Here is a 24,858-nt window from a genome sequence, read left to right as displayed (position 1 = left end):
TTATTATCTCTACTTGTAATTATATATACATATGTAAATACATATATATAATACATAATACATGTATGCATATATTATACAATAACATATATAATAAATAATAATTACATACCTATGTATAAATACATATGAAATATGCTTTTAATTTGTCTTTCTCCTTTGAAAGGCTGAACTTCATGAGGACAGAGGACAGAGACCATACCATCTATTGCTCCCAACTGTATCTCCAGCATCCATTCAGGGGCATGGCATATATAGACAATATTCAGATCTTTTTTTTTTTTTTTTACATAAAAGGTTAAATACAATATCATAAAATTGCTAGAATTTACTGAGTGTTTTCTACATCCCAAGCGCAAAACCAAACACTGGGTATATCACAATCCTGTTTAATCTTCACAATGACCCAATTAAGGTGGGTATGACTATTTCCATTTTAGAAATGAGTGAGCTTAGGTTCAGAGATAGATGCTGTAAGACCAAGGTCACAGCACTAAGTAGGGGCTGGGCTGAAACTGGAACTAGGCTTGCTCTGATTCTCAAAGCTGGGCTTTTCAATCACTGTATAATTCCAAATACTTGTGGACTTTTATAACACTTTTTCATCCCTCCCTGCTTTATCAATGAGGGATAGTTCTCTCATAGCAGAGGCGTATCAGAGATCGCTTGAGAGTTTGAGGTGGCACTTCGATGAGCTCAGTCTGGCTGGTCTTGCAAAGTCAGGCAAAGTCCAGTTATCTGAACAACCAGAGCAGAGCAGACAAAGGGTGAACCAAAATAACTCCCCACACTGAGTCATTCCTGATCGCGCCTGGGAGGCTTTGCAGGACATCTGAGGCTCTCTGCAGCATAGAACATCTCCCTCTTGCTTTATGCCCAGCACAAACCTTTATTAAAAAGAATGTGTCAGTGGAAATAGCTGGCCCTAAACAATTCTGGAACTTGGTTTGGATTAAAATAAAATAACACAAACAGCTACCATTTCTTGGGCACTCAGGATGGGCCAAGCATTTGATCAAGATCTTACATGCATTTGTCCCCACACAAAGTCACTCCAGGTGGGAACTATTCCTATCCCCATTTTACAGGCAAAGAGACAGAGATGCAGTCATTTGGTCAGGCTGCAAAACTTGTAAATGGTAGAGCTGGGATACAAATGAAGTAGGTAAAGATCCTGAGTACAACCTCTTAACAATTGTATCCTATTTCCTATTCCACCAGGAGCACCCTATCTTATAATGCCTTGGGACTTTTCTGAAAATCTATTGCATTGCCTGATGGTCGCTTCACATGCAGATTCTAAGTATCATTAGAATCATCTTGGCCAAGATGAAACAGTAGTTATGGATCACAGACAGTTGGTGCATAGTCCAATCCTGCCAATTAGTGAGTGCAAAGGCAAGGCTTTCTGAATCCAGGGCTGGAGGTAGAGATTCATAGGCATGTATGATCCATAGCTCCTTTGTTTCAGGATGCATTACATATAACAAAGATCTGCAAGATCATCATCTTAGACAATACCATTGGCTTCTGTAAAGGCCAAGAAGAATGACAGAATGAGCTAGCCTGCAAAATAGCACCATAGCCTCAAAAAGGCCTTGATTTCTGCCTCTGTGAAATAGGAATTTTGGCAGTATGAGCTAGTTGTTTCTAAGGTTGCTTTTAGCCCCAAAATTCTTGCCTCCAACCTCTCAGCTTGTTTTTTTCTGAGCCTGCAATGCCCTTCTGTCTCCTATCTTTACTTTGCTAAGTTTTATTCATCATTTGGGACTCAGATCAGGAATCACTTCCTCCAGGAAGCCTTCCTTAAGTCCTGGTGCAGGTCAAATGCATCCCTGGATTTCTTTGGCTTATTCCTATCACAGGACACCTCACTATTTGTCAAAATTGTCTTAAGCATCCAGATTCCCCATCAGCCTCTGAATCTCTTGGGGGGGGGCAGGGAGTCTGTCCTAGATAATTCCTTTTCATCAACAACCAGCACAGCCCCTGGTACTTAAGAGACACCCAACATGGGTGCACATAGCACGATGATCTCCAGCATGGTAATTATTCCTGGAAGAATTTGACCCAAAGAGCTCCAGGGAATTGAACAAAATTGAATGCAGTGGAAAGTCTGAACATCACAGAGACTCAAGAAGCATATAAAACATAAAGAGAAAATTGCTTTTCAAAATTGTAACAAAGGGAAGAAAAGATTCGCATTGGCTGTTAATACAGGCTTTGTGGATGCGGTGGGATGGGGAGAGAATAATTAACTTTCTCTGCACACCTCCCAAATGTTCAATAATATCAAATAAAGAAAAAAAGTTGTAAGAAGAGTACCTTTTTTCTTTACCCATTTCCCACTCTTGCAGGAAAGCATGACACAATATGATAGAAGAAAATCATCAAGCTCTCAGCTTTGCCACGAACCGGGTTTGTGATCTTGGATAAGTTATCTCTCTTCTCTGAATCGTACATACTTCATCTTTAAGTAAGAGAGATGGACTAGGGTATTCACCAAGGGTTCTGGTTCATATGTATTCTTTAGGCATCAAGCCATACTGTTCTCACATGGATTTTTTGGTGATAAATTAGGGTTTTTTTCCCTTGGGGAATTCTCTCATTTTCCCCCCCATGTTCAAAGACACACAAACTGTTCACAATTCCCTGCTGTTGTAAGAGCAATTTGCCTTCATTATCCTAAACCTTTCAGCATTTCTTGAAACCTCTTTTTATAGGAAGAAAAAATGTTCCCGATGTGATCACAGGAGATAAATCTGCCATTTCACATTTCAAAAAGTAATCAAAATGCACCCTACTAGAGTAGGTACTCATTACAATTTATGACGAGTGCTTGAAATTGCCTTTATCTTTCTTCTCATCTGTCCAGAATTATTGTTTCTATTTAGGACAGGAATGCCTAAAGGTGTTGAGGGTGGACGTGAAGAAATCTCTGGTGTGATTCTGCTATTTCATGTTGTTTCCTTCAAGCATTGCATTAGCTTGGGTTGACCAAAATTCATTTACATGATTTCCCTTCTTTTATTTGACGAGGAGCCAAGACCTGCAGGAAAGGTGGTAAAGGACTCAGGAAATAGGACTATTTTACCCATTAGGGCCTGAGGCCGACAAGCTTTTTAAGAGCCCATGAAAATGTCTGAGAGCTAAAAACAATATATTAGCTCCAAAATAGAAAAAGAAAACTGTGCAAGCAGAATTAATAAAGGCTTAAATTAAATGGGCTCCATAACCTACCATCATGTCAACCTCAGTATTTCTGAAATTTAGTGTTCATAAAAGTTCCATTATGTTTGAAAAGAGTTGATGGGTTAGAATCTCATTTCACAAGAATTTCTGAGTATTCTTGATGATTTGTCAAGAAATTACAGATAAATGTAAATTGAGAGCGTTACCATAGTAACAAAATAATTCCAAAAGCTGACTTTCATATTTCCTTTAAAATGCATCAATAAAAATGCATTTAGGGGATCCCTGGGTGGCGCAGCGGTTTGGCGCCTGCCTTTGGCCCAGGGCGCGATCCTGGAGACCCGGGATCGAATCCCGCGTCAGGCTCCCGGTGCATGGAGCCTGCTTCTCCCTCTGCCTATGTCTCTGCCTCTCTCTCTCTCTGTGACTATCATAAATAAATAAAAATTAAAAAAAAAAACTTTAAAAAAAAAAAAAAATGCATTTAATTTGTATGATATGATGTGAGTTTGGGACTCCAAAATAAGGTTGCTTAGGGCAAACCAAAGTCTTAAAGTAGCCTTACATAGGATGAGCTGATGAATGGACAGGTTGATGGATAGATGAAAGAATGTGCATATATGTATAGACAGATGTATGGATGGACGGATGGATGGACAGATATGTATAAGGATAGATGAACAGGTGGATAGATGGATGGATGGATAAATGCATGGACTGATGGACAGGGATGGATAGGAGGGTGGAGGGTGGATAGATGGATAGATAGGTGACCAAGTGGATGGAGAGATGGATGGATGGATGGATGGATGGATGGATGGATGGATAGGTGGATGGATGGAAAAAGAGATAGATAAAGTTACTGATTCAGTAGCAGTTCCTACCTCAGTGAGGTAGTGGATGTGCCCTGACTCCTCACTTTCAAGCTGTTATTAAAATCATTTAAATTTAGTCACAAAACCTTGAGCACAAGGACTGAAAGAGTCCCAAGAGACCCTCTAGGACAACATTGTTCATCTTATAGGTGAAAACACTGAAGGTCAGAGAAAGGAAGGAACTTAGCTGGTGGCACATTTTCTTTGCTCTCATCAAACAGGAGGTTGTTGCTTAAATGTTTGCCTTGTGGAGAGACCCGGCAGATGCCTGTTTCTCAGGCACAGTACATATTTATAGGAAAGAGTTTCACAACTGATGACAGCTTGCCACTAAACTAATAGGTCTCGGTCTTGTTTCCTGCACACTTCCCTTGCTATCTCCTAAAGAAGGCAGACAAGTGAATGGCAGTGCTGGGTCTGTGCTACAACTACTTTGTAGCCATAGCTGAGAACTGTATCTGCTTAATTCACACTCACGTTAACTTTTTAAAAATATTATTTATTTATTTGACATAGAGAGAGAGCAAGCACAAGCAGGGGGAGCTGTAGAGGGAGAGGGAGAAGGAGACTCCCTGCTGAGAAGGGAGCTGGATGCAGGGCTCAATCCCAGGACCCTGGAATCATGACCTGACCGAAGGCAGACGCTTAACCAACTGAGCCACTCAGGTGTCCTCACACTCACATTATCTTACTTTAGCACATCCTCAGTCCCTTCCTGAGTCATTAAACCATCAGTTGAGACATGGTAGAAAAAAAAAGAAGCCCTTTGTTCTTCCACATATTAGACTTCCCTGTGGCTTTTCTCTTGGTGATAGCATTAGGATTTTCCTTCAGGAAACCACCATACCTGACCTTAACCCATGTGTTAGGGGAGCCCAGAACCAGCCAGCCACTCAGTTCCTACATCATGCTAGCTCCAGTGATTGATTCAAAGATGAGCATATGTACAAGTCTGACTACACAATACATATATGAGCCCACTTAATCCTCTCTATGATCCTGTGAGATAGGTACTATTATTAAACCCTTTTAAAGATGAGAGAACAGAGGCACAGAAAAGTTAAATAACTTGCCGAAGATTGTATAGCTGACATGTGGCAGGGATGAGGTTTGAACCCACGTGGCCGTATTTAAAGTCAGCACGCTTAATGCTGCAATGTCCCACCTTTTAGTACTTGATGTATAGCGTGTCCTCCAGAAATACCAGTGGATGAGTTTTATCAGAGATGCTAAAAAATATAAACATATATTTATTTGCTCCCATTAAGTGCTTAATTGACAACTTCAACATGACTTAATCCCTGGGAGAACTGGATTTAGTGACCTCATGTAACTTTATTTTTTTTAAAGATATTATTTATTTATTTGAGGGAAAGGAGCTGAGGGAGAGAATCCCAAGCAGATTCCCCACTGAGTGTGGAGCCTAACACGAGGCTCAATCCCACGACCTCAACATCATGACCTGAGCAGAAAACAAGAGTTGGACGCAGAACTGACTGAGCCACCCAGATACTCTGACCTCATGTAACTTTATACATAGGGTGACTCACTTTTCTGGAAATTTATTTCATGGTCACTCTGGCTATGCAGAAGCTACCAAGAACTATGAGGAGGTAAAGAATGAAATCTTTCAAGGTCAAAAATGCTGCCAAAAGTCAGCTCTAAAGCTGGTGGGAGTTATTCATGGAAGAGTCGCACTCTGATCTTGCACAGTTTTACACAAATGTTATCTGTTTTCTCAGCTCAGAGTAATTTAGAAATGGCAACCTAGATAAAAGTCTGTGTAGCATTGAGGAAAGAGCTGTTAATTCAGGAGCTGGATTGACCTAGAAGAGTACCCCAGTCCTAAAACTGACAAATGAAGGGCTTTACCTCTCTCAGCCTCAGTTACCTTATCTGTAAAATGGTGGCAATAATACTATCTACCTCGTGCTATTTCTTTGAGAAGGAAATTAAACTATTGGTACAAAGTACCCAGCACTTAGTAGGTCCTTGCAAAGCTATACCCATTATGATCAATGAATGATAAGTTTTTCATCCCTCCTCAGGGTCAGTATCCTCGTTTATAAACTATGGATTATAGCAAGAGTCCTCTTGGGGAATTTTACAAGGTTGTTGGACAGGGTAGTAAGGTAATGGAAATAAAAATGCTTTTTAAATGGCTAAATGCCACTTAAGTGCAAGGCAGTATTATAGTTATTACTACTACAGCAGTAAGAATTATACTATTGTTAATAGTTATTACTATTAGTCATCATTATAACCACTGCTATAAAGGAATATAATATTAGTCCTTAGGATACTGCAATATTTCACAATAATCTCCTAGGTGAAGAGTGACCACACTGAAAATGAACACCCAGAACTGTGGCCTTTCTATCAAACAGGAATTAATAGCAATAGCACCTCCTTTGTAACTGAAATGAATTAGACAAGCATCCCGCTGTACAAGGAGACATAGACAAAAACCAACAACCGAGTATAAAGTGGCAAGTACCTCGCAGAGCAACTGCCAAGCACAAGGTAACAGCACAGTAAATTCCATATAGGAATTCCATAGGAAAACTATGAGGGGCACCTGGGTGGCTCTGTGGTTGAGCGTCTGCCTTTGGCTCAGGGTGCGATCCCAGGGTCCTGGGATTGAGTCCCACATTGGGCTCCCTGGAGGAAGCCTGCTTCTCCCTCTGCCTATGTCTCTGCCTCTCTCCTTGTGTCTCTTATGAATAAATAAATAAAATCTTTTTTTTTAAAAAAAGGAGTAACTATGAGAGAGGTAGATTAAAGATGGCTGCCAAGTCTCTACCACTCACATCCAGAGTGGGGTTATTTCCCCTCCCTTTGAATCTGAGCTGGCCTCGTGACTTGTTTTGACCGACAGAATGCAACACACAACTTTTAAAGATGTTCCTTAAGAGATCTTCAGCTTTTGCCCTTGCTCTTTTCTTCCCCTCTTAGAATCCCACTGCCATGTTGAAAGAAGCCCCAGCCACACGTGGAGGCCACATGAGAGGAAACTGAGATGCTCAGGTGGTAAGCAGCTCAAGCCGCTAGATGTGCAGCTGACCCTCTTGGCATTTCCAGCCCAGTCAAGCTGCCCTGTTACTGTGACTCTGTCCCACACCACATGGACCAGAAGAATCACCAAGCTGAGCCCAGTAGAACTGCAGAATCACATAATAAACAGAAGGTTGTTATTTGAAGCTACTATGTTTTGGGGATGGTTTGTCACGCAGCAATAGCTAACCGAAACAAAATGGATATGAGTGCTCCAGTGAGATGTTCCTAATCCCAGAGAGGGGCAGGGAAGGCTCCCTGGAAAGAGAGCGTGTGGGAATCATATGGGATTTGTGGGTTAAGCAGGTGTACAAGGGTCCTAGCTTTCACTCACAAGTCAACCCTCTTCTCTACTTGATGCTTCTGAGTCCAAAGCAGGTTAGTGATAAGAAAAAGAATTCTAAAATCTTCTCTCACCCGGATAATTGTTTCTCCTCTTTAGGGATCAGCCCCACTTCCCTGGCTCTAAATCAAAATGACAGGGCCTCCAAATTGGTTCAGGTGCTCATGCATTTGTAAAAATGTCTTTTGCTAGAAAAGGCCTGGTATGTCTAATTTCTGCCCCGAGCACATTTTTATAGTTAAGCTATATTATAAATGGCGTTTAATTTACCCAGCAATGTCAGGCCTACATTCAACTGAGAGCCAGTGATAATATATATGAGATCCTTTTGTACAGTCTGATCAGGGTTTGGGAGGAGGGGAGATGTGGATTTAATCATCTTTGTCCGAATTTATATTCTTTTCTTCCCCTCTCTGCTGCTTTTTCTATGTTCCAGCCACCATGGGAAGGACAGTGAGAGCCTTTCAAAGCACCAGGCCAGGTTCAAGGGGGCAAGTCTGTGGATGAGTCGAGGTTTTAAACACAGTCGAAAGGTCAAGGGTTGGGAGCCCTGTGGACTTCTGAGCAGGCTCAGAGCATTGGCCTCCCTTCCACTGTGGTTGGAGAGAGATGGTGCCAGTAGCGGTGGGCTGGCAGAAATGAACTCAATGAACTTTAGCTGGGAAGCTGGGGACAGGCGAACCTGTCTCATGATGAGGAGTGAGGGGGTGGGATTATTCTTTCAAATCCTGTCTGCAAAGGCCTCCTCACTAACCCTCTTCACTTCGTAGAAGCTTTATCAAACCAGAACAAGCCACTCCCCTGCTTACAATGAGCTTCTGAGGGCAAGAGAATAACCTCCCTGAACACCTCCCAGCAGCCCCCCTGCCCTACAGGATCTGGCCCACCCACCTCTTCACTTCATTTCGCCCTACTTCCTTCCCTGACCTTGATACTCTGGCCACAATAGCTTTCTGGTAGTTCTTCAAATGCCTGAAACCCTGGCTAGTCATCCAAGGAGAAGCCCGAAGGTTGCATCCTGAGTGCTAGCTAAGGCATCCCTGACTCAGCCTGTCCCCAACAGGTGCAGAAGTAGAAAAGAGGCCTGGTGGTAGCAATAATTCATGTCAGGGAGGCTGTCCCAGTGCCTGGCAAGTTCGGGCCTGGATCATGGGAAGTTGAATGTGATTGATCACACATAGGGTGCACTTATTTGGCTCATTAAAAGAGTTAACTAGGTTTCCAAAGGCAAGAGGAACCAGGAGACCAGGACTGTCTGGGAGAGAGAACACGGTGGGCTAGAAGTAGACTCCCACCACCATCCATACTACAGGGAGGCAGCATATTCTTTCCCAGTCACTCAGACACGGATGTGAATCCCAGCTCTGGGTCTTGCCAGCTGTGTGATCTTAAGCAAGTCACTCAATCTCTCCAAGCCTCAGTGGCTCCTGCTGTGAAATGGGGATCATCAGACTTTATGGAGCTGGACTGTTCTGTGGCTCATATGAGGGAATATGAGGAAGAGGCTTAGCATGTGACTGGCTTATAAATGGTAAGCATAATCATTATGAACAAAGGAATCATAAAGGGTCATGGCTTAGAGGTCGAATAATTCAGGCACAGTAACTGATGCCTCAGAAACCTCTGGAAGAGACAACATGTGGAGCTTCCTAGGCAGTAGGGAGGGGATAGCCAGAGTATCTGGTTTTTAAAAGCTCCCCATGGCCTTTCAAGTCACATTTTGGAAAATACTGATAAAGCCCTCCTCACTAAATTTAAAGATGGAGAAACTGAGCCCAGAGAGGGACAGAGATGGGCTCAAGGTCACACAGTACATCTTTGGCAGCTGTGTCAGTTCCAGATCACAGATCTCTGACTCTGGGTTGGGTGGTCTTTCTGCTGGTCCAGGCCAAGGGGTTGTATTAAGTCAGACTGGGATGCCTGGCCCTAGCTGGGGCCCCATGGGTAGTGTGAGGGACTGCCACTCAGCTCATGCTCTTGGAGGTCACAGAAGCTCTCAGAGTCCTTGGGTGTCTTTTTATCCTCTTCAAGTACACAGTGCCCCTGAGAATGTCTGATGTTCCCTGGAAACTCTCCATCTTGTGTACTATCACAGATTAACACACCAAACCCCTTCTCCCTCATTGCAAGGTGGACCATCATTTTACCCCATGATGTAAACATTGAATGATCAGCATGTAGGCAATGCAGCCCAGCAATGAACTATTAATGCATATTCACTGAATAAATGAATGAACAAACATGCTGAATTGGTGAATAAATGAAAGATCATAGAGAATATAAGTTCATTGAGGGTTGGCGTTGTATAGTACACACATTAAATATTTGCTGTTTGTGGCTGAATCAGTGAATCAGGCCCCAAATTGCCCACAGACTAGTGGGAGAAACAGGGGTATAAGCAAAACTAAGACTAGGGAGCCAGTGAAGATAGCTTGACTTGGGGGAATTTGGGGTCTTGTTCCAATCACAGGAAAGAGGCCCAAGAAGGAGAAAGGCAAGTTACAGACTAAAATGAACTACATGGTGCCATTTTGTTAAGAATTCAAAGTGTATGTGCCCCAATTAGGGCCATTCTATAAAATAATGGGGTCTGTATTCTTCAAAAACACCAATGTCAGGAAACATGAAGGCCAAGGAATCATTCCATCATGGAGTCTCTCTGACCCTCAATTCCTTCATCTGAAAAATAGGACTAATCTTCTATATCGCTAGCCCCTCAAAATTGTTTGCAGCAACCTAATCCCATAACGGGTATCCTCCGCCACATGCAGAGAATAAATTACTATTTTTATTACTACTCAGAATAAAGCTATCCCAGGACCTGAAGGAATTAATTTGTTTTCGGCCAAAACTCATTAATTGATTGTCCAAGTTTATGCATTAAGGAAATAATGGGTATATTATTTATGCACATACACACGCTCTGCTATGTATTGGCAATTCTGCTCAAAATGTATTTTCCCACGTGTGCAAGAGAACAAAGAGCCAACATATTGTTGCCATAAGTGAAGTTAGTAACATTGCTCTCAGTAGGTTTTCCTGGAGTTCTGGCCTCTGTTCCTAAGAAGTCTGGGATAGTTAAAGAAGGTTCTCTTAAAGTGATATATCTACTTGGCCCATGAAAGAGTCTCACCTAAAATTTTTTTTGTTTTTTTTCTAGAGATGATTGGGTACAACCAAACCACTTCACAATATGTAGATACCAACCAGGACTAGTGACCCTGGGAATGCACCTTTCCCAGCCCTGGTCCCTCAGAGAGAGCTGCTTTCTGCCTAGAAGTCACGGGCCTACATGAGAGAGAGAGAGGAGAAGAGAGAGAAAAGAACTTGCAGATCTGAGTCATACCTGAATTGGCAGAATGATTGCATGTTAGGTTCTCCGAGGGCAAGGTTATGCCTTATTTACTTCTGCATCTCTAGTGCCTACCAAGTGCTTGCTAACGAGTGGAAGGTCTTGAAGGAAAAGAGAATAGATCTTGAATGAATGAAGGAATCCTAATATACCAGTGCTTAGCCATCTGAGCCCCAGCTTCCTTATCTATAATCAAATGGCTATAATAGTCACCCTCGAAGACTCTGCTAGTAATTAAGCAAGATTCTATAAATGAAGCCATGGCAGGGATTCTAGTGCATTATGGGAATTCGTTTTCTTCTCAGTCTTTCTAGGGATCTACTTTCTTTAGAAACAGGGAGACATAGTGGAGAGACAAGACAGATAAGACCCAGACATTGCCTTCTGGAGGCCCCTGATGGCAAGAGGACTTGCCAGGGAGGACCAGGCTATGCCCACTGGTTCTTTGTCTGGAGTTTTGTGGCTGATCTGAGATGAACCTTGGTCATTAAACACCAGCCAGTGAGTAATGGGTTCACCCATCCAGACCCTTCCCTTCTTTTTTTTTTTTAATTTTTTATTTATTTATGATAGTCACATAGAGAGAGAGAGAGAGAGGCAGAGACACAGGCAGAGGGAGAAGCAGGCTCCATGTACCGGGAGCCCGACGTGGGATTCGATCCCGGGTCTCCAGGATCGTGCCCTGGGCCAAAGGCAGGCACCAAACCGCTGTGCCACCCAGGGATCCCCAGACCCTTCCCTTCTTAGAACCTCAATTTTATTAACCAAGATAACAAAATACCTTACATTGGGAAGCAGAGGCTAGATGTAGCTGCTCTAACAGCAACACTCCTATCTGAATTCCTACAGAACATCCTATCTCTAGGGTTTGTTCAGTTGCAAATTCTGTTCCAGCTAGGAATGACACACCAAGTCTCTCTTTCTCAAGACTCTGGGGAATAGTTGCTCACTCACTTACTCATAGTAGTATATATACTGAGTATCTAATTTCTTTTTAAAAAAATATTTATTTATTTATTTATTTATTTATTTATTTATTTATTCATGAGAGACACACAGAGAGAGGCTGAGACATAGGCAGAAGGAGAAGCAGGCTCCCTGTGGGGAACCTGATATGGGACTTGATCCCAGGACCCTGGGATCACAATCTGAGCCAAAGGCAAATGCTCAACCACTGAGTTACCAAGGTGCCCCTTCAATTTCTTTTTTTAAAAGAGATTTTATTTATTTATTTATTTATTTATTTATTTATTTATTTGAGAGAGAGAGAGAAGGCACGAGTGGAGAGACAGAGGAAGAGGGAGAAGCAGACTCTCTACTGAGCGGGAAGCCCCACGAAGGACTTGGTCCCAAGACCCTAAGAGCCCAACCTGAGCCAAAGGCAGATGCTTAATGGACTGAGCCATGCAGGTACTCCCTGAGTATCCAATTTCTGTCGGGCAAAGTGCTAATCTATTGATGGAACATTCCCTATTTTTGTCTTATACCAACTAGATGAAAAAGGTACAGTTATTTTTCCTCCTATACTGTTTCCGTTAAGCACAAACAACTTGCTGAGGGTTATATGGCTCATTAAGTGACAAAGCTGGGATCCAGACTCAGGCTTCTGTGGTCCTAACTTCTGAGCTCTTGGCTACTGCCATATGCCCAGTGAGCACCTGCTGACTGCTCAATGCACCACATTCTGAGCTACATGTTGGTGACATAGGCACAAGGTGTTCTTAGTCTGGGAGGAGGACAACCATGTGTTAGCATGCATACTAATAATAAGCACTTCCCACACATTAATTAAGAAGGATTACACTTCAGGATTCATTCATTCCAGCCTCTGCATTTATTGATCTTCTGTTTTCTGGGAGATGGACTGCTGATTGAGAGGGAAATGTGATGCATCCCTTGCTTTGGAAGACCTCATTGTCTAGAAGAGGGGAGAAAGGTTTTCAAACTCTTGCATCTGTGGGGAAGTGTCTGATAGTGATGGTAATCCATTTGTGGATGCATCCCATGATTGACACCTGCTCTGCTTTACCACGAGTCCAGGTCCTGGGCTTGTAATAACTCCGGGAGGGTACACAGTGAGACCGCGTCCTTCTGATTCTTCTGTGACATCAGTCATAGGATGTGATATATGTTGAATACGTATATGATAATGATGATATTGATACCATCAATATTGTCTAATATTATATATGTTACTCTAAGTATTGAATGTCTACTAGGTACCAGCCACTATTCTATGTGTTTTACAGGGTCAACTCATGAGTTCTCACTACTTCCTGTGATGTGGGTCCATTGATCATTGTCATTTCGCAGCTGAAGAAACTGAGGCCCAGAAAGTTCAGCACTTTGCCTAAGCTTACACTTTTTTTTTTAAGATTTTATTTATTGGTTAATGAGAGACACAGAGAGAAAGGCAGAGACACAGGCAGAGGGAGAAGCAGGCTCCACGCAGGGAGCCCGAAGTGGGACTCAATCCCGGGACTCCAGGATCATTCCCTGGGCCGAAGGCAGGCGTTAAACCTCTGAGCCACCCAGGTGTCCCAAGCTTACACATTTGAATTAACAAGAGTGGTCTGAGGCTTTCTTTAGAAACAACAACAAAGTGTTGCTTTTAACCCGGACTGAAGTAAATGCATGCAAATGAGCCCCAGCACATCATTTTTTATTTATGCCATAAATTAGGTAAATTTCCCTTCCTGAAGCCCTGGAAAACTAGGACTGATTCCACATATTTTGCATTAATTTCCAAGGTGGTTGGACCCAAATTAGCTTTACAACTTGGTAAACTTGCCTTCGAGGTGGTACAGAGGTAGAGGTCTGATCAGAAGTCTGCAGGTACGAGGAGTCAGAGGAGCTTTGTCCATTTCTTTTTGCTCATTGCTTTACAGTTTAATGGTGCACTTCCACATCCCAGGCTGCCAGGTATAGCTGTATAGATTGTGCACTGCTTACCTTCAAGGGCGGGGGACCATTCACCTACACTGCTAGAGAGGGGCAGGGAGTTGACATAGGAATTGCAATCTCACAATTCACTCTATGGGAGAGGCACAGGAAGCATTACATTCTCCTTTTGCAGATGGAAACTGGAGCTGAGTTGATCAAACCCCTTCCTCCAGCAACACACAACACAGAAACTCCAGGGTTGGGGTCCACATCCAGGCCTGTCTCCATTCTATGCCAGTGCTGAGTCCACCACTTTCAGAATGTATACTCTGAGTACATTCTTTTAAACACCTTCTCCCTCTGTTTCCATAATATTAAAGCTCTGAGGAAATCACAACATTACATAATAGCAGCATTACTAAAACCATGCAGAGAACCACGTTTGAAAAAAAAAAAAAAAGCACATTTTGTTTTCCCACTAACCTCCACAATTGCTCCTAAGTGCATTGCTCGCATTCCAGGTGAACCTTTCTGTGAGGAAGGGAAGGGCTCCTGGGGCCCCATGTTGAAGCTTCTCTTTACTTTCCACCCTAGATTGATTTGCAGGAAATGGACCCCTTGAAATGCCCAAATACACCAGTTCATGAGGACATGCCCTCCCACAAACGCCCACCTCAAATGATCTTTCCCTAAGCTGGCCCAAATGAGGGGAAGATTGTGCGTTTTCTGCAATTTTTTAAAGATTATTTATTTTTTACTTAGAGTGCACCAGCGGGGGAAGGGGCAGAGGGAGAGAGAGAAAATTTCCAGCAGACTCCCCGCTGAGTATGGAACCTGAGGCAGGGCTTAATCCTACAACCCTGAGATCATGACCTAAGCTGAAATCAAGAGTCAGAAGCTCAATGGACTGAGCCACCCAGGCACTTTTCTGCAAATGTTTTTGTGTCCTGTGACTCCCAAACTGGGGTCATTCATAGCCAAAGAATTAATTTCTTTCTTTCTTTCTTTCTTTCTTTCTTTCTTTCTTTCTTTCTTTCTTTCTTTCTTTCTTCTTTCTTTCTTTCTTTCTTTCTTTCTTTCTTTCTTTCTTTCTTTCTTTCTTTCTTTCTTTCTTTCTTTCTTTCTTTCTTTCTTTCTTTCTTTCTTCTTTCTTTCTCCTTCCTTCCTTCCTTCCTTCCTTCCTTCCTTCCTTCCTTCCTTCCTTCCTTCCTTCCTTCCTCCTTTCTTTCCAACAAATGGCTGAGAATAGAGAAGTGGTAAGAGACAACTCCAGACCCCAAGGGCCTTATTGTCCAGTGAGGAAGGGAGACGAGGCAGCAGACACAATGATCTTCCCCAGCTCTTAGATAGTTTATCAATGAGGCTACAGCTGGATGAATATGGATCAAAAGAGTTCCAGAGCCACATCATGGCAATTGAAAGGGTTGAGAAAGCAACTACTGAGGTCAGCAAAGCAAGAATGTGAAATGTTACTAGTGGTGATTGCTCTACCCCAAGTAGAGACCTGACTAGCCCTGTGTTATGCCCCCCGGCAAGCTGACCACACCAGACACAGATAATTGGATTAAACATGAACAGCCAACCTCTTGCCCAGCAGGACAAGCCATATTCCTCAGGAATCTGAGCTGGGAAACATGAAGAAGCTGAATGTTAGGGGCTATGTCTGGACTGCCATGACCTAGAGCAGTACTGTCCAATAGAACTTTCTACTGAGATGGGAATGTTCTCTGTGTTGTCCAACATGGTAGCCACTAGCCACACATGGTTACTGAGTACTTGAAATGTGCTAGTGGGACTGAGGAACTCTAACTCCATTTTAAATTAATTTTAATTAATTCACGTTTAAAAGTAAATAGCCACATGTGGCTGGCTAGTGGCTATGGTATTAGATGGTGAACATGTAGAGTTTGAGCCAAGAGAAGCCATGACAGCCCATGTTTAAGTAGAGATGATGAGGGAGCTCACTGGTGAGTGAGCAGAAGGAGGCAGACGAGAGAGAGAGAGAGAGAGAGAGAGAGATTGAAAGAGCCAGAAGTAACTGATGTAGGGAGAAGCAGATGCCATGGAAGAGAGAAATGGAGGGAAGAAGCCCATCCCTGGAGCATCCTTGGCCCAATATTTGGGGTACCTTCTTATTCTTGATCTATCCCGAATGGCGCTTTGCTCTATAAAGCCAAAAGAAATACTAGTTCCTCTCTTGGAAGCCAGACTGATCTGAGAATCGGAGAATCAGCTAAGATTCAACAAATCATTGCCATCATTGTATCACTCTTGCTATCCTAATCATCTGAGTTAAGTGACTTGTCTAAGATCACACAGGCTGGAGCCATTATCTGTCACTCCAGAGTCTGTGCTCTTTACTTGCTGGGCTCTTAGTCCTGAGTCAATGCTCCATTTTGGTATCCCAACTCACTAATTTATGACACTAAGCCTTGGCACATGCCTACCCTCAAACTGAGAATGGGTGAGACCAGACAAGGAAACCATCACCCACTGGCTCATACCCACCCCTCTGCCCTGTAGGACTTGTCCCAAGCTCCAGACTGTATCCACCCACCTTGCTCTGACTTCCAGCCTTCGGATAATCCCTGGCATCCAGCTACTGGCCCAAGGCTGAGCCTGACTCCATCATCCATGCCTCAAGCAACGCTTCCCTGGCTCTCTACACTGCACGCCCTCACTGGGTTTCTCAATGAGCCACTCTCTACAATCTATGGTGAGAGCAGAGAAGCACGGAGGGGGCACCTGGCCTGGGACCTGCACCTCCCTGAGCCTCCATGGTTGATTCTTGCTTGCTTGACTCAGGCCATCTGCTTGGATGGCACCATTCCCAGGTGTGAGCTGGTCTGCTAGTGTTTCAAAGATTCAGGTGCCAAGTCAGCACGGGAGGGAGCTCCAGCTTGACTTCAGTTTCTGCTAACGCTCTTTTTATGCAGTCACTCTGCCATGGATGGCCACACAATGTAAATATCCAATTTGGGTAATGGATACCATTGGTTCGATGGAGACAGATGTCTTAAGGCTTTCCATGGATCTCAGAACATACACTGAGAAGAGCAAGGATTCCACTGTTAGGAGAAGGATAAAGTCCCTTTAGAAAGGAAGTCAGAAAACAGGAGTCAGAGGTGCTAGTCCTGGCTCTGCCACTCACTTGCAATGAGACTTTGAGTGAATAAGTCCTTTCTTTGGGTTTCTTTCCTCAGTAAAATGAAATTATCAGGGAACGGATTGAGGCAGGCCGAGAGTCCATCCAAAACTGCGAAGATCTGATTAATATGACGGACTCCAGGAAGGGTACCTTGCTAAGTTTTTCTGCAGAGCATGTCAATACCAAGCCCCCCTTCAACACATCACCTCTGGGAAATGGACAGCTCATAGACTATGACCCCCACATGAGGCCCACTGATGGCTTGGAGCGACCAAGCTGCTCGTCCAGGGTCATGCAGCTAACAGAAAACAACTCTAAGCATGGGTTTTTAGTAACTTTGCTGGTTTCTGCAGCTGTAGCGGATCCAAGAGAAGGCAGATTCTATAACACCCAGTGTCGTGCCTAGAAAATTTCGATTTTAAAGTGAGCTAAGCCACAGGGTAAATAATTACAGTCACTATGCCCTTTGGAAAGAGACATGGCTCCGGCAGGGAAGTGCTGAGTGGCCCGCCCTGCGGCTGTGTGTTTACACAAAGGTTGCTGTTGTTTTTCACAAAGTGTCTCTCTCTCCCTCCTCATCTCATTCCTCTCTCTCATCTTTCGTTCTGTAGAATTCGTTGGTGATTTCACATTTATTAGCTCACTAATTTTCCTCCTAGCAATTCCTTGAGGGTAGGACAGTCTTGTTATTTCCAGCTTTCAGATACGGAACCAAGTCTCCGAGAGGCTGCCCAAGAGCACACAGACATATATGTGCTGCTGAATTGAGCATAAGAGCACACGGACATAAAAGAAAGAGGCATCAAATTCAGATCTTTGGACTGATGCTGCCTCCCCACAACTGATATGAAGATGAAAGGTAATTTAGCATAGTTTTACGAACATGGTGAGCCCTACACTGGGTTAGATACCAGCTAAGAGACATATGGATGAGTAAGCTTTGGTTGACAGTTTAGAGGGAGGCGTGTGAAGTGGTAACTCATGCATTACAGTACATGAGTTACCTATATTGAGGGATAAAATGTGATGGGGGGGGGCAGAGTATGATTTGTAAGTAGCGCAGAGCGGAGACAGCCAAAGGAAATTCTCACAGAAAAAGACAATTAATTACTGGGTTTTGAAGGGTGAATAGAAGTTCACCAGGTGACTATTGGTAGCAATAATGGTAACTTTTTATTGAGTGCTTGCTATGGGCTACACATATCTACCCACTCGGACTATTCATAACGATCTTGCAAGGGAGACAGGATCGGTCAGTCAGGCCAAAATGGTCCAGAGCACTAAGTGCATAGCTCAAGGTCAGGCTGCTCAAATCAGCCACCTGGACATTTAATCTTCAACTATACAAATTCCTAAAATGACTGTCCAGTTTGAAGGAACTGCGTGGCAAGAAGGATGTTGCACCCAGGAGCCATCAGGGGGAGTATTGAAGGTTGGGAAGAACTGTTTCTCCTCTTTGTGAGCTGACTTGAGACACCTGACATTTGCCACTAGAGGAGGAAATATTTCCTATCCCAGAGTCTAGTCAAACCGCCCTAATTTCTGGGCTTGTGTCTGCTCTTCATTTGGTCATTGTTATGTGGTACCTCATATCCTAGCATCTAGAACAAACCTGGGCTTTGGAATCAAATAGTCCTAGGTTTGAATTCTGGCCAAATCATGCATTGCTTATAACACCTTAGCAAGTGCCAATACCTTTCCAAGACTCAGTTTCCTCATTTGTAATATCTGCTTAGTGACATCACCTGATAAGGTTGGGTAAGGATCACATGAGTGAATACATAGGGTAAATACATGGACAGTTCTCTGGCACAGAGTCGACCCACACTAAATGGCATAAAGCGTGCTATATTTTGCCATTCTTTCGTAACAAGCCCAAGAAGAAATGCATGGGAGTGCCTAGGGTCTTGAGTCTTCCATGCCGGCACCCATCTCCCTGAAGCTTGATTTTCTGGTATGCATAAAGCATCTTAACTCCCATGTCTCATCCCAGCCCTGTGAGGACAGCTTTGTGTATGTGGCTGTGGTTACTGTGATCCATTTTACAGATGAGAAAACTGAGGCTCATAGCTAGGAGATGATTGAGCTTAGGTTCCTGACCTTAGGAGATTACAGAGACCAATTTTCTACACTTTTACATTCTTCGTTAATGGTTGGGTGGCCTGGGAATAAGTGAAATTAGAAACAGTCAGAATTTCAAAGCCAGCCAACAAACCAGCCACACTGCTCACTCTTTGTGGTCTTCGCTGGGAAGAATAATCCCTATGCTCTCTTTTTCTTGTTTTGTTTTGTTTTCTATTTTTCTTTCTTTTTCTCTCTTTCTTTCAGTGATATTAAGGGCTTGGGGAAAAATCCTTGTTGATTTGAGTCTCTGTCCTGCCAGGTTTTAGAGTTTGGTGAGCCAGGGTTTAGACCCACCCAGCCTGACCGCGTACTAATGATAAAGTTGTGCACACATTTCATTGGGAAATACAGCAGGACCCACCTCGGAAGGTGCTGTGCCCAGCACTCAAGCTCCCATGCTCAGCGTCAGACTATCTGGATTCAAATCTTAGGTCATCTGCTTGACGACCTTGAGCTTTTTGAACTAACAGCCCCTCGAAGCCTTGGTTTCCTCATCCATAAAATAGAGAGAAATTGTAGAGATTAAATCAAATAACCTATGCAAGTGCCTAACGAGTATTCAGTAATAGTTAGATACGACAATTATGAACGAAATCACCCACACATACATTGTAACCTGTTTCAATTTATGACTCACTTATTCGACCAGTTTTCCGTGAGAGCTTACTATGTGCCAGGAACAGTGGTGGGCAGAGGGTACACATCCAGCATGCCTCTGACAAATATTTATCAGCTCCTGTCACATATCAGCAAAATCTGCACATGAGCTTGGGGAATGCAGAGAAGAGGCAACTGTGACGTGCGGCATTAAAAAAAAAATTGATTCCTGATTGCAACCACATCTCGGCTTTGTGACTCTCGACACACTGCTTGACCTCTCTGTGCCTCCACTTTTCCAATCTCTAATGTGGGGATGATAACCGCATCTATTGGGGCCATTGTGAGCATTCTCTGAACGAATCCAGACAAACCACTTACCACAGGGCTTGGAACAAAATCAACTCTCCATGAATGCTGTTTTCATTGTTGAGACACAGTCTCAGTCGTGTTGTAGTAAATTACATCAGGCAGGTCCACGAGAATCGAGAATCGGTCTGTTCTCTCCGGGACCCCCGCCCCCCTCTTCACCAACGCCAAAAGGCTGCTACTAAAGAACCAGAGAATTATGCAAATATGCAAATCCAGTGAGGCAGCCTTTACCCAGCACTGTGGCTGCCTTTGGTACTCAGCAACTGGGACTGGCTGTCTTCAGAGAGGATTCCTTTGGTGTCATCACAACCTCTAGTGGACAACAGCGTACACGGCGCCTCACAGGCCTTTGTTCCAGCCTTCATCTGCCAGCTGCTGAGCCCAGGAAGTGCAGGGGAGAGTGGGGAGGATGGGCATGTCTGATGATTTCTTTCCCCTGTCAGGCTGGGTGCCCACCTGCCTGCCCCTCCCACTCACTCCTGTTTCCCTCTCTCTAATTCCACCCATGTGTGATGTGCTCCGAAAAGGAAGCCTGCTTCAGAATCTTCACTACCCCGCTGTAGAAACCCCTCCTCAGGCTGCTGGTCCCTGTCACATTCTTGCAGGGCCAGTCCCTAAGCTATCCACTCAGGGAAGGCTTCATCGACTCTCTGGAGAGAATGAACCACACCCACCTGTAAGAGCCCACAGCACTCTGATAGCCGCCTCCTGAAGCAAGGATCACAGGGCATGGATGCTAGTGATTTACTTCTGATCTCCCTTGCTAGGCTGCCACTCCTAGGGCAGGGACCTCATCATACGACTCCGTGTCTCCTGTGTCCCACGTGGGTGCCTGCACCCTACCTTGCTGCATGCATAGAAAGTGCTCAGTAAATGTTAAATGAATGAATGAGTAAATGTCTTCTCCAGAAGATTCTCTCCTTATATCTCCTTTCCAACCATTACACTGCCATCCTACATCTCTGGTACCATGGACTCTGCTTCCTTCCTTTTGGAAGGAAGGGCGCCTGCACCAGGCAAAGAAAAATTCTCACCTGCCACAGGTAACATATAGGTACCTGGGACTACACACTATCTCACCTCCACCCCTCCTACTTTGACCTAAATTGTCCAGATATTTATGCCAACATCTGCTTCACACCAACTTCAGGGATTCGCTCTCTTGGTGCTTAATAAGAGGGGCAACTTGCATTTTGGAAAGCAGGGAAGAAAACGGAGGAACATTATTTGAGCATCTACTTTGAGCCAGGTGCTTTACAAGGAAGTATTATGTAATCATTGCAAGCATCCTTCCAGACTGGGACCGCCTTGCCCCCCCCCCACCCCCATTACACAGATGGTAAAATGGATGCTCAGAGAAGAGAATTCTGCTGAAGGTCACACACTCATAACCAGTAGAGCTGGACCTGGACCCAGGTTTTCAAAGCCACAATATTTCTTTTCCAGAACCCTATAAATCTAATACCAGCACCCAGCTCAAACTCCCCAGAACAGCCTTGCCATGGCCTCTTTGGTGTTTTGCAGTTTGGCTCCATAAGGGAAACCACAGACTGGCATAAAAAAGGGCAGCTGGACTCTGTATTCTGAGGCTGCCTTCTGTGGAGCATTCTCCTGTCTTATCATCTTTTCCTTCCTCTTTTTCACTGCATGTCAAGTGTCATCAGTAACTTCTCTGAGAAATAGGAATCAGTTGTAGGAAGCAGAAAGGGGCGGGGGTAGAGGTGGAGGTGAGGCCGTCTTTAGAACTCCTCTCTGCTGACCTTTGGCTCTGCACACACCTGCTGGTTACAAAGGTCAGACTTCGGCCCCTCTGCCCTGTCACCAATTACAGCTTTGAGCGCCCCTAGTGGAGGTCTGCAGCACACCAGAGGACCAAACAGGGGGACCAGTAGATTGAGTCCTTTTGAATAGCTTTTTGAATTGCAGGAACGAATGTATTTGTGAGCAAAAAACACAAAACAAGCTACTCTGATCAGGAAATATCCCTTTGCCTTGGAAGAGGGAGGAAGGAACGTAACAGTATTTTCCTAATGACTAACCAATTCTTCTTGTGAACACAAGAATTCCTCAAGTTTAGACAAGGTGGCCCCTGGCAGGAGCAGCCAAAACTCCTTGGAAAAGAACGGCAATCCATAATGAAAATAGTTGTTAAGTGAATTTAACAACAACGCACATTAGGGACTAGAGGAGGCAGCAAATTTGAGTCTTATTGAGCAATATTGAATTTGCTTTATTAATTCAAGAGAAAAAGAAAAGAAATGACACTCAGGCTCTGTAGTCATAGCACGTAGCTACAATTATTCCCCATGTGCATATCTTTGACAATAAGAAGCCTCTTCAAAAACAAGTTATACTTTATACTTATTCATGCCTTACAGCAAAATGGCCCAGAGAATCACGTGACCTGCATAAGAATGTAGCAACAAGTCCCTTTCAAGTATTTACAAATCCCCTCACTGCACAGGCAAACAGGACTAGCTTGCAACCCTGTATTCGATGTACAGCTCTCCTGACTTTAGTGGAAGTGGGGCTCCAGGTTAAAAATAGAATTTATTGTGAGAGGTCAATGGTTTCCAAATGCACCATCAGAATTGGCAGTGCTATTGGCTACTCCTTCCTTACCACTCAGAGTCTTGGAGTCAGAAGCACACGGTTATTAATGAGCCTTCTGAAGTAGTACATCAGTTGACTTTAATTTGGCAGTGACCTGAAGTTAATTAAAAATATATGCTGGCTAGCTGTTGTGTTGAACAGTTGGAAAAATAATATGAAATGTCTTAAAAATTAACACACACACATTTTGTGTTTGAGGCCAGTGAAGGAAGCAGGATATGAAATCCTTGTCTCAGATGACAATTCAATATGTGCCATTAAGACATTTTTTTTTCCCCTGGAGGGTGGTGTATTGGAGAGTGTGGTCCTCAAAGGTAGACTCACTTTAGAAAAGCCAGCAAGACACTCGGTAGCTTTGGGTTCTTTCGTGTTAGTCACAACACAGATTCAAAAGGGGGATGAGGGAGGGAGATGTGGACCCTGTTCAAGGCCACCAAACCATTGTTGGAAAGACAGCTAATTAAGAAAGGGCATGCTGTGGTGGAAACGATTTATTTAAACTAATTCTCTTCCCCCATCTTTCCCAGAGAAATTGTCCAGACCTGGTGTAAATAGTGAATATTATTGCTTCATAAAAGGGGGGTTCTTTAATTATATGCTTTGTTAAACAAAAGGTGATGAATTATTTCCTTCGCTCTGCACTCCGGGGCTCCACATTTAAGGAGAAGGGAGTGGGGCATAAAATGCCTGATTTATGCTGAGGAGGGCACTCCAGGCCGTGGGGAAGAGTCGCAGGGACGGGGACCCGGAGCTAGGGCCCACGGAGCCGAGAGCTGTCCGCGGCCTTTGGTGCTGAAAGCAGGTGCGCGCGCCAGGTGTCCAGAACTCCCCGGGGAGAAAGGGCAGCGCCTGCACCCCGGTCAAGACGGTCCAAACAAGAGACGAGGTTCCAGATGGGGAGGGTGTGCGCCCTCCGACTGTCTTCAGCCTGGGCAGACCCTGCAACTGCCTGCTTATTTCCCACGTGAGGAGCGCGTTTCTGAGAGCGGGAGTTGGACCTTTCCACAAGGGGAGGTCGGGTGGTCTACCGACGCTTCCCTCCACTTTGGGGTCTCCGAGTGAACTGATTAAGCCTTCAAAACTCTTGGGGTTAGCTCTGGGTGAGTGAAGCGCCCAACCCCCCAACACACAACTTTTCCTGGGGGACCTCAGCGGGGTGGAGAAGAGGGTGCGGCTCCCGGTCTGGGAAGGAGGAGCAACCATCCTCCGCAAGCACGTGGTGGGTGAAACTAGCACCCTCCACCTCCTCAATTCCTAATAGTGTTAGAGACATTAGATTGTCGAGAGTGGTGGTGGTGGCGGCGGCGTTGGTGGTGGTGGGGGAGAGTGTCCGCTCAGGTTGCCAACTGTGACCTGACCCCTCTCCCTCCCCCGCCAAGTTCGGAGAATCCTAAGGCCCCTCCACCGGCCTCCAGGCGAATGCCACACCCAAGTTCGGCATCCAGACCCTTGGTTGGGATCGGTCCAGGGACCCGGTCCCTCGGGGCAGCCTAAACCAAAACGAGGCAAGTGGTCCTAGAGTAGGAGGGCGCGGCACTTTGAGGCCCCCACCCCCCACCCCCAAGACGCACAGTTGGAATCTAGTCCTCAGTTGCCGGGCGGGTCAGCTGGCCCCCTTCTCGTCCTCTCCCCGAGAGGGTGACAGTTATCTGGCACCCAGCCCCGGGTGCGGTTGCAGAGAGCTCCGGGCATCTGAGGTTTGGAGGCGACCCCACTCCAAGGAGATTCTCCGGGGCTGCAAAGGGGAGTCAGCCCGAGAGGGAGCCCGCCGCAGAAGCAGGGAAGCACCGGAGTCCTTCAGGCGCATCCCCGCCTCCACACTTCCACCAGCCCGGGCCGAGGGGACGCGGTTCCCCGCCCCGGGTTGGGGCGGCTGCCCCGCTCTCCCTCCGCGGCTGCTCCGCGACCCCCGCCGCCCGGACTCGCCGCAACTTTGCCCCCTCCCCCGCCCCGCCCCTCGGGGCGCTTACCTGCCGCCAGAGCTGCCGCGGGGCTCCCCAGGAGCAGGGCGAGGAGCAGCGAGGTCCCGCCGAGTCCCGCGGCGGGCGGCCGGGCCGCGGGCATGGTGGCTGCGGGGGGCGGCCGCGGGGGCCGGGGGCCGGGGCGGGGGGAGGCGGCGGGCGCGGCGCGGGCGCGGCGGGGGCGCGGGGCGGGGGCCGGGGCCGGGCAGCCGGAGCCCCCGGGCGGACGCGCGCTCACCCCGCGGTCGCTCTGGCCGAGCTGCGCCGGGCGCGGGCGGGCGAGTGAGGAGGAGCCGGCGAGCGGGCGGCGGGCGGGGAGCGCGCGGGAGGAGGGAGGGGGCTGG

General features: G+C 45.4%; 1 protein-coding gene across 8 annotated transcripts in view; it reads right to left on the bottom strand.

The window, feature by feature from the left end:
• Positions 1-24,649, bottom strand: part of SEZ6L (seizure related 6 homolog like) — a 188,925-nt gene extending 164,276 nt beyond the window's left edge. For all 8 annotated transcript variants that reach the window (XM_049101498.1, XM_049101499.1, XM_049101500.1 and 5 more), the window contains exon 1: positions 24,524-24,649. In XM_049101498.1, coding sequence (XP_048957455.1) covers positions 24,524-24,617 — 94 coding nt within the window. In that variant the 5' untranslated portion in view covers positions 24,618-24,649. The remainder of the gene's footprint in view (positions 1-24,523) is intronic.
• Between the last annotated feature and the right edge of the window lie 209 nt (positions 24,650-24,858).

This window comes from Canis lupus, chromosome 26, assembly GCF_003254725.2.
Source record: "Canis lupus dingo isolate Sandy chromosome 26, ASM325472v2, whole genome shotgun sequence".
Lineage (NCBI taxonomy): Eukaryota > Metazoa > Chordata > Mammalia > Carnivora > Canidae > Canis > Canis lupus.
Note: the sequence above shows the minus strand (reverse complement) of the source record. Positions and strands in the feature narration are given on the sequence as shown.